The sequence below is a fragment of the Pygocentrus nattereri genome, chromosome 29, assembly GCF_015220715.1.
Source record: "Pygocentrus nattereri isolate fPygNat1 chromosome 29, fPygNat1.pri, whole genome shotgun sequence".
Taxonomy (NCBI): domain Eukaryota; kingdom Metazoa; phylum Chordata; class Actinopteri; order Characiformes; family Serrasalmidae; genus Pygocentrus; species Pygocentrus nattereri.
This window is the reverse complement of record NC_051239.1, coordinates 507,501-517,613: the sequence shown is the minus strand read 5'-3', so window position 1 is coordinate 517,613 and position 10,113 is coordinate 507,501. Positions and strand designations below refer to the sequence as shown.

General features: G+C 44.3%; 1 protein-coding gene across 1 annotated transcript; it reads left to right on the top strand.

Annotated features, from left to right (window-relative positions):
* Positions 1-5,096: 5,096 nt before the first annotated feature.
* LOC108414840 (dual specificity protein phosphatase 26-like) lies at positions 5,097-8,250 on the top strand. Its single transcript, XM_017687741.1, has 3 exons — positions 5,097-5,368; positions 6,728-6,936; positions 7,836-8,250. Exons 1-3 carry the CDS (start codon positions 5,202-5,204, stop codon positions 8,030-8,032), a joined length of 573 nt encoding a protein of 190 aa, XP_017543230.1. The 5' UTR covers positions 5,097-5,201; the 3' UTR covers positions 8,033-8,250.
* Positions 8,251-10,113: the final 1,863 nt, after the last annotated feature.

Here is a 10,113-nt window from a genome sequence, read left to right as displayed (position 1 = left end):
GAAGCACAGCCCATGCCAGAGTGCTCTGCATGCAGTTACACAGTTACACCACAGAGGTCTCCAAATCCCCAAAGCGTATATAGTGTAGCTTTAACGACGGCCCTGTGAAATAAGTTCTCAGCACTATGAGCTGTTTCTGTTTTCGTCTCGCTGCTCCACCTTATGCTTCCAAAGCTCCACCTACACACTCAGCACATTTTAGCGCACCAGAAGCAATACTAACGGGCCTTTTTACGAAGGTTTACACAGCCTTGGACTTTTTATTTCTCCTTTCTTGTTGTTTATGGGTTTGTTTCTTTTGTTTTGTTCGTTAGCTTTTTGAACGGTTTCTCTTTGTGTTAGTGTGGAATCAGTAAAGCCAATGTCCTGTCTGATCTATCGGCCTCAAAACGGTGTTTACAAAAGGCCTTTTTTTAACGAAATGTACAATTTGTATTTAATTAATCTGAGGGAGCATGGACAGGGAGGACTGGTCATCTTCAGTACTTCCTAAAATAAAGAAAAAAAGAAAATAATAATTTTAACACCACTATATTTAATACTTTGCACCAAAGTCACTTTCACCCTGGACCATTCAACAGGTCTTCCTCCAGTCACAAAGGATGCTTTTTTTAGGGGAAAAATAAATTGTGCCATGTTATCGGCAGGTGCTTTTCATATATGATGATAAAGAATAATATACTGAAGTAACAATAAGTTGAAGGTTTCAAAACTATTGTTCTCTGCATGTGATTAAGTCTGATTAATTTGTTGTCCGTGTTCTCCCGCCCCCGCCCTCTGTACAATCTCATTATATAAACCAGAAATTGTATATTAGATGAAGCTTTACAAAAAAAGGAGAGTATATTTGTATAACTTGTATATAGAGAAGATACGAAAAACAAAATAGGACCAAAACCTGCTTGCTGAGGTTTCCAGTGTAATGCATGTTTTTGAACACAAGAGGGGGCTGTTTTCTCTCATCTAATGATGGTAGGCTGATCACAATAAAAAAATGACATTGAAGACATTGAAATGGCCTGTGTGGACTATTTATTTCTCATATATATATATAAATATAAATATAATATACATTTACAACCATTTGTCACTGTGTTTTGCACACTGTGAAATTGGACCTCTGCACTGAACCCATCCGTGCAGTGAAACACCCACATACATGCACACTAGTGAACACACATGCACACTAGGGGGCAGTGAGCACTTGCCCGGAGCAGTTGGCAGCTCCATCCATGGTGCCTGGGGAGCAGTTGGGGGTTAGGGGCTTTGCTCAAGGGCACTTCAGTTATTTACTGTCAGCCAAGGGGATCAAACTGGCAACCTTCCAGTCACAGGGCTGGTTCCCTACATAATATACTGACAATAGTCCACCAATCAAAAACATCTGGCCAGCAGCGTCCTGTGGACAGCGTCCTGTGGGCAGCGTCCTGTGACCACTGATGAAGGACTAGAGGATGACCAACACAAACTGTGCAGCAGCAGATGAGCTGTCGTTTCTGACTTTACATCTACAAGGTGGACCAACAAGGTAGGAGTGTCTAATAGAGTGGACAGTGAGTGGACACAGTGTTTAAAAACTCCAGCAGCACTGCTGTGTCTGATCTACTCAGACCAGCACAACACACACTAATACACCACCACCACGTCAGTGTTACTGCAGTGCTGAGAACGACCCACCACCCAAACAGTACCTGCTCTGTGAGGGTCCTTGGGGGTCCTGACCACTGAAGAACAGGGTAACAGAGTATCAGAGAAACAGATGGACTACAGTCTGTAACTGTAGAACTACAGAGTGCAGCTATACGGTCAGTGGAGCTGATAAAGTGGACAGTGAGCGTAGAAACGAGATGTTTTTTATATTGTGGCTGATCACCATTTTATCAGAAATATCTATGACTGGCTACAACACTGCTGGTGGTTTTACTGGGTCACTGCTAGGTTGTTAGTCGACCACCCCAAAATATCCAGCCAAGAGTGGCTCTGTGGTCAGAAACTGACCATTAGCTTTCCCAAACTGTGCATTAACAGATGGGATAAAGGCTATTAGTCCGTGAGCTGGTACTTCCAGTTTTTATGTATTTATTCATTTATTTATTTTGCAAACGTTTAACCAAGCCAACACTTTTAAACATGGCAAATATTGTTTTTGTGAAAATCACATCAATGCAATAAAAACATTCCAAGCCCCGAATGGAAAAACAGCTTTTAATGGTCTAGACGACAAATGGTTAAATAAACAGATGCAGTAAGTTAGTGTGGCAGAGCTTTTCACTTTGATTTCTTTAAATGCTGTTGTTTTGAGGATAAACTTGCAGACGGTGTTTTACACAAAGAAGAGTCCGTGTTGGTCCACTCAGCACTGACGGCTTCAAACAGCTAAAAACAGGCTGAGCCAGTTTGTTTTAATGTGAGACTGAATGAGCCAAAACCCTCATTAAAAACCATTATATTTCAGGTTTGGCCCATTACAGTGCTCAGGAGTGTATTTTCAATAATAAAGCATTAAAAATACCTAAATATGGAAATTATATATTGCTGCTGTCTGGATAAAACCTTGTATGTCCATTTTACATTTTTTGACCTACACTATATTTCCAAATGTATCACTCACCCATCCAGATCACTGAGTTCAGGTGTTCCAGTCACTTCCATGGCCACAGGTGTATAAAGCCGAGCCCCTAGGCCTGCAGACTGCTTCTACAGACATTAGTGAAAGAATGGGTCACTCTCAGGAGCTCAGTGAATTCCAGCGTGGTACCGTGATCGGACGCCACCTGTGCAGCAAGTCCAGTCGTGAAATTTACTCGCTACTAAATATTCCACAGTCCACTGTCAGTGGGATTATAACAAAGTGGAAGCGGTTGGGAACGACAGCAGCTCAGCCACGAAGTGGTCGGCCACGTAAAATGACAGAGCGGTCAGCGGATGCTGAGGGGCATAGTGCGCAGAGGTCACCGACTTTCTGCAGAGTCAATCACTACAGACCTCCAAACTTCATGTGGCCTTCAGATCAGCTCAAGAACAGCATAGAGAGCTTCATGGAATGGGTTTCCATGGCCGAGCAGCTGCATCCAAGCCTTACATCACCAAGCGCAGTGCAAAGCGTAGAACGCAGTGGTGTAAAGCGCCGCCACTGGACTCTAGAGCAGTGGAGACGTGTTCTCTGGAGTGACCAATCACGGTTCTCCGACTGGAAATCTGATGGACGAGTCTGGGTTTGGCGGTTGCCAGGAGACGGTACTTGTCTGACTGCATTGTGCTGAGTGTAAAGTTTGGTGGAGGGGGGATCATGGTGTGGGGTGTTTTTCAGGAGTTGGGCTCGGCCCCTTAGTTCCAGTGAAAGGAACTCTTAAAGCTTCAGCTCCAAGAGATTTTGGACAATTTCATGCTCCCCTAATGTGATTCAGATCTGATGTTTTCAGGGCTGAGTGGACACAAATCTGACCTCAGTTTTCAAATCCAGCATGAGCCACTTTCATATGTGGTCCTAGATCGGATATGTATTCGATTCGTGGCCGTGTGACCTTAATGCGACAGATCGGAATTCATGGGCTATTTTTCCAGTGTGCTGCACCATCATTCAGCGTTACCATGGCAACAGCGCCGAACAGACCTCAAAGCCTGTAAACAGAGGAAAAGCAGCTCATCTCACCTTTTTCTCCTCCGTCTGGCTCTAATAATGAAGCTGAGAGCTGATCAGAGTTAATGATCTTCTCAGCAAAGCTCGTTCTGCTCGTTAGTTTGTGCTGATGATGCAGTGATTCAGTCATGTGACGTTACTGAGTAGGAGGAGCTCATGAGGGTCAGTTCAGGACGGTTCATCACATTAATGACAGATTTGAGTCACTGAGTTCACGAGTGTGAACCTTCAAGTCAGAGAGATCGGATTTGAGCAGCGAGGCTTGTAGTGTGATCATAGCTTCACATTGAGTGTAAATTTCATGATGAATGGACCAAAAGAAACGGCCCAAAATGACTTGGAAAGACGTCTGGTTCCATTGACTTACATTAAAAGTAAAGTTTGTTTTTTCCTTCTCCTGTAAAGTCACCGTTTTGGAGATACAGGGTTTTGTTCTGACCGCAGTGATATGGGTTTTTAGCAAAATGCAGAGTAGCTAAATTCTAATGAACAAGTGTTCTAGGGCCCAGTGCTGTCCTTTTATTGTCCCTTCAGATCTGCTACTCGACCAGTGAGCCTCACATGAAGTCACAGCAATCTAGGTCAGTGGCTCTCATCTGCTGCTGTCTGGATTTAGAAGTGCGATCCGGCCTGCTGCCCCTAGAGATTCAGGTCAAATATCCAACCGGCTGAAAGACACCAGCAAATCAAAAACTCACTCGCGGAATTCCACAGATTGTTCAGAAACATCTGCACAATTAAACGGTTAAGATGTAAACAGAGTCGTTCCGAGTGGTTTGGTGTGAAACGCTCCGTTCTAGAGAAACGTACCGAATCAGAACTGTTCACAGTGGTGGTGATGGGAACCAGACGTCCCTCTAAAAGCTCCTCACAGTGGTGGTGATGGGAACCAGACGTCCCTCTAAAAGCTCCTCACAGAAAGTTCCTACATGAACTGGTTATGAATTCACTGCCTGATGACTGAGACGCTGTGTTTTTGGTGTAGGGACACAATATATGAGACAAATTAGTCCCCAGAACCACTTATTATTTCAGTTTTTCAACTGTTTACCTTCAGCAACATTCCATATAAACTCAGAAGACTCGTGTAGGTTCTCTGGTGGGTCTGGATAGTAAATAAAATGTCTATATTTGTGTTGTAGTCATGGTGACCCCTGGTTCCTATCGCCACCACTGTAAAGACATATGAACCATTTCACACCAAACCGCTCTGAATGACCCTGTTTGCATCTCACACACTGCACTATGCAGAAATTTGGAAAAATGGGCACCTGTATATAATTACATAGAAGATCACCTGTAGGTGTTACATTGTACATGTCAATGATCTGCTTTGAATGTGCAGGCCAAGCATTGCTGATACATTTCCAAGTCCATGCATCCCAAAATAGCCCTGTGTAACTCAGCCTTCTGTGCCCAGTTAGAGAACGAATGAATCGACAGCTTTGAAATCGACGGAGCTCTTCACTGCGGCCGCTCTGACGCCTTCTGAAATCGAGACACGGCTACTCAGATTTCATAACAAAAGCTTGGCACCTTTTTCCATACAACTGCCCGACAAATGTCTTCCAGGACAACATACTCCAAAAGGTGGAATAACTCTAAAGTAGAGGTTGACTTCACCTCGCCCGGTTTGGCAGTGATGGAAGTTGAGCGGCTCCTCTTCGCCGGGAGAGCCATCAACAGCCCAGCTAATGAAGTCTGGCCAAGACTTTATATAGGAGACATGTAAGTGACAAGAAGTCTCTCTGTAAACGTGCACCGATGAGCCAAAGCATTATGATCACCTGCTTAATATGCTGCTGTTCCTCCACATGCCGCCAAAACAGCTCCGACTCACCAAGGCATGGATTCTACAAGAAGTTGAAGGTTCCCTGCGGTGACCCATACAAGATGTTAGCAAGATCCTTTAAGTCTTGTAAGTTGCGAGGTGGAGAGACAATGGATCAGGCTTCTTGCTCTAGCACATCCCACAGGATTGAGGATTTGGAGGCCAGGGCAACACCCTGATCGCGTTCCTCATACCAGGACAAAACCCTGATCACGTTTCTCATACTAGGGCAACACCCTGATCATGTTCCTCAAACCATTCCTGAACAGGTGCATGGTGGCAGGGTGCATTATCTTGCTGAAAGAGGCCACTGCCATTGGGGAATACCATCATCATGAAGGGCTGTACCTGGTCCGCAACCATGTTTAGGTAGTTGCTTGGGTCAAACTTTTGTCCAGATGAATGCTGGACCCTGGGTTCCCCAGCAGAACCCTGCCCAGAGTGTTGCACTCGCTCTACTGGCTTGTCTTCTTTCCTCAGTGTATCCTGGTGCCATCACGTCCCCAGGTACACAGAGCCCATGTACCTGGCTGTCCACTTGATTTAAGAGAAAATGGGACTCGTCAGACCAAGCGACCTTCTTACATTGCTCCAAGGTCCAGTTCAGTGTCCACTGCAGGTGACAGTCAGTACTTACTCACCACTGCTGACCAAGAGCACCCCACAAGCCTCTTTCGAAGATGTTCTGACCCAGTCGTTTGGCCTTAATGATCTGCCCCTTTGTCAAAGTAACGCCTGCTCATTTCTTTGACACGTCAACTACGAGAACCGACTGTTCGCTTACTATATTGTAGAACTTGACATTCATCGCTGTTATGAAATAATCAATATTATTCCCTTCATCTGTGAGTGCTCATAATATTTTGGCTCACTGTATATGACTTCCTAGGACCAAGACCAAAATGTGTGTGATTAACAAAACCAGAAGTGAGCTAGATTTTCAACTTCGTAGGTGTGCAAGCAAGCGTTTTTGTTGTGTCCAAATGCTGTTTATTTATTGTGTCAGTTGTACAGAATAGTTTGATATGAGGGAAGCTGCAGTTGTGTGTTTTTATCTGTTTTTATATCTTTTTTCACAGCAGAGAGTCTTAACCCCTCCGCTTTCGCTCCTCATTGTTCGCCAGCAGGTCAACACAAGGCCACCAACATTCACACACAGAGAGACAACAGTGTCCCTGTGGGGAGAAAATCTTTTATTTGATTGTAATATTTAAAATATTAGTCAGTTTATTGTGTTTGTATATCACCTTTTGCAGGGATTTTGCTGAGAACCGCTCAGAACTGCGCAGACGCAACTTCACTCACGTCCTGAACTGCGCCCACAGCTCCAGGAGAGGCGCTGAGTTTTATGACGGAATGGGCATCACGTATCTGGGAATCGACGCCCACGACTCGCCTGCCTACGACATGAGCGTCAACTTCGACACCGCGTCAGAGTTCATTCACAGTGCACTCAGAGGAGGAGGTGACAAACCTGTACCATTTTAAAGCAAAGTTTTGGAAAGTTTTGGTGGAATGGTGGTTCATTCTCTTTTTTATTTAAAGAAATGTTAACGCTCATCAGGCTGGGTTACATGTAGACTTGCTAAAGATCACATAGACAAGCCAGAAGGCTATGGAACAATGTTTTGTGGACAGTTGAGAATAAACAAATAACAGATCGTTTTTGGTTTAAATTAGAAGCGTCAGGTTTCGAAAAGAAACACTGCATTCCAGCATAAGAACATTATCCGAGCTGTGAAACATGGTGGTGGTAGTATCACGGTTTGGGCCTGTTTTGTTGTATCTGGGCCAGGACAGCTTGGTATCATTGATGGAACAACGAACTCTGAATTTTACCAGCAAATTCTAGAGGAAAATATCAGGACATTTGTCTGTGAACTGAAAACTCCATTTTTTTTACATATCTAGAACTTCCAGAAGCTCAAGAGTGATGCTTTTTCTTACGAATTCTGTCCCATTGTAAAAATCAAAACACGATTGGTTGGTTCCTCTGTCAGTTCCTAATTATGTTGAAAGTTAATCTAACACCTAAGGCCTTTAGTTCAGTTCCTGAAGTCCTAACCAATGGGAGCGCGTGGCTGTACCTAAATACCACAGAGATAAGCATTCTCATTGGATAACTGGATGATAATCAGTTCAACCCTTTGTTTACAAGCTAAACTTAACAATGCTGGTGAACACGGTGCTAATTGGGGGCCATACGTTTGCATTGCTTGTTAGCTGGCCTCGTGGCTTCAGCACAAAACTAACCAAACATGACTTGGCTGATGTAGTAAGGAGGTAAAGAGGGAGAGGGGGGACTGGGTAGGGGGGTAAATTTTGTCTATATTTGCAAAAGCAATGATCTTTCTCTCATCGTAGGTAAAATCCTGGTGCACTGCCACGTTGGCGTCAGCCGCTCGGCCACTGTCGTCTTAGCCTATCTGATGCTGAAGCACAACATGACTCTGGTGGAGGCGATTAACACAGTGAAGGAGGGACGAGGAATCATCCCCAACAGAGGCTTCCTCAGGCAGCTCATTGACCTTCATATTAAACTGTACGGCTACAGAACATGAAGACTCCTGCTATGGCTGACGAGCTCTGTTAGCACTTTCTCAAGGTTCAGTGAGAAAGTTCATTTAAATTGTGTCTGGAAAAGGTCAGATCAGAGTGAATGTAGCAGGATTTTAACCATTAAAGGGAAATTTTTCATATTTTTCTGCACGACTTAACAGTTACAGTGTAAACAGAGCCGTTCAGAGCGGTTCGGTGTGAAACGCTCCGTTCTAGATAAACTTACCGAGTCAGAACTGTTCACAGTGGTGGTGATAGGAACCAGACGTCCACCTCTAAAAGCTCCCTCACAAAATGCGCCGAAGTCCTTATAGGAAAGTCTCTCCACTCAACGGCAATGTGGGCAACGCCGCCGGGCAGTTATTTCCCCTCCGACTCCTCTCTAGGGTGAGACCTATAAAACGGAAACTAAAATGTTTTGGTGTTGTGCTTCCAGAGTTCCTGACACCCGGACCCATCCTGTTCCTATGCCCCGGCCGCCCTTGCCATCCACTGCCCAACCTAAGAACTTTCAGTGTGTGTTCTCCCGTGTCTAGACAATGTGGTACCTCAGGTTTTGTTTCCGTTCCCGTTTCTGTCAGAATGTTTGTGCCTGTTAATGATACTGTCATGGTTTCTGACCCTCTTCCTGATGTCCAGTCCTATGCCCAGTTTAGTATATGGTCCCATGCTGGTGGCCTGTCCCCTGTCTAACATAAACAGCATAAATAGTTTGTTGTGTTTGGTTCAAATAACGCACAGAAAACATGATTTTTCAGCTTGCTGTGGCTTTTCCTGCTTGCATTTGGCTCATTTCCCTATAAACCGATGCCATATTTTACATTATGAGCTCTTCATTTATATTTCAACCACCGACCGTCTCCTCTTTTATAATGCCTCTGGTGCTGCCCAGAGCCTGACCACCAGCAATATGATGCAGACCAACCCACCCTAAACTGTCACCTTCTTATAAAAAGCCAGCAACAAAACTAGAAGCAAACTCTTTTCAGATTCAGCAAAATTTTCATATCGAAATACTCATAGATATAAAATGACATCTAGAGACGTATTTTGCCTTTGATGTGACATCATGATGACCGTTACTATAAACTAATGCTAAACTCTGCACCGACCAGGAATAACATTCTGACCACCTCCTGGTTTCTACACCTATCAGCTCCACTGACCGTATAGCTGCACTCTGTAGTTCTACAGTTACAGACTGTAGTCCATCTGTTTCTCTGATACTCTGTTACCCTGTTCTTCAGTGGTCAGGACCCCCATGGACCCTCACAGAGCAGGTACTGTTTGGGTGGTGGGTCATTCTCAGCACTGCAGTAACACTGTCGTGGTGGTGGTCTGTTAGTGTGTGTTGTGCTGGTCTGAGTGGATCAGACACAGCAGTGCTGCTGGAGTTTTTAAACACCTCAGTGTCGCTGCTGGACTGAGAATAGACCACCAACCAAAAATATCCACCCAGCAGCGTCCTGTGGGCGGCGTCCTGTGGGCAGCGTCCTGTGGGCAGCGTCCTGTGACCACTGATGAAGGACTAGAGGACACACAGTAGGGGGCAGCACACTTGCCTGGAGCGGTGGGCAGCCCTACCCACGGCTACGTTCTATAACTGTAGAACTACAAAGTGCACCTACATAGTAAGTGGAGCTGATAAGATGGACAACTTGAATGAGCTTTTAATATTAAGTTAACAGAAGAATAATTCATGTTTTACGTTTATTAATGAACCATTAGAAGTTAATATTTCGAAATAACCCGGTTATACACTTTTTTAAATTTCAAAGCTGAATCATTTTTAGAGTAATGTTGAAATTATTGCATTTTTTTTTCATTTTGTTGTTTATTTTTGTCTGCTTGTTGTGTCAACCAGCCCCAGATTCACAGTGCCACACTGAAATTTAAGCATTATAATATCTACCCACTAAAAGGCTCGCTAACTGACCGGTTACAAGCAGGAACTAGTCCAGTACCACATGAGAAGGGGGGGTTTAACCCATAGACTACTACTCATATAGACCTGGCTGTAATAGAATAACTAATACAGACCTGATTTACAGTTTGTGCACGTTTACACGGGTGGGATTATATG

Bases quoted from the DNA above. Each gene is read 5' to 3' on its own strand.
- LOC108414840 (XM_017687741.1), top strand. From the start codon at position 5,202: ATGTCTTCCAGGACAACATACTCCAAAAGGTGGAATAACTCTAAAGTA. The intron at 5,369-6,727 runs GTAAGTGACAAG...CACCTTTTGCAG, and splicing joins AGACTTTATATAGGAGACAT to GGATTTTGCTGAGAACCGCT. The intron at 6,937-7,835 runs GTGACAAACCTG...CTCTCATCGTAG, and splicing joins CAGTGCACTCAGAGGAGGAG to GTAAAATCCTGGTGCACTGC.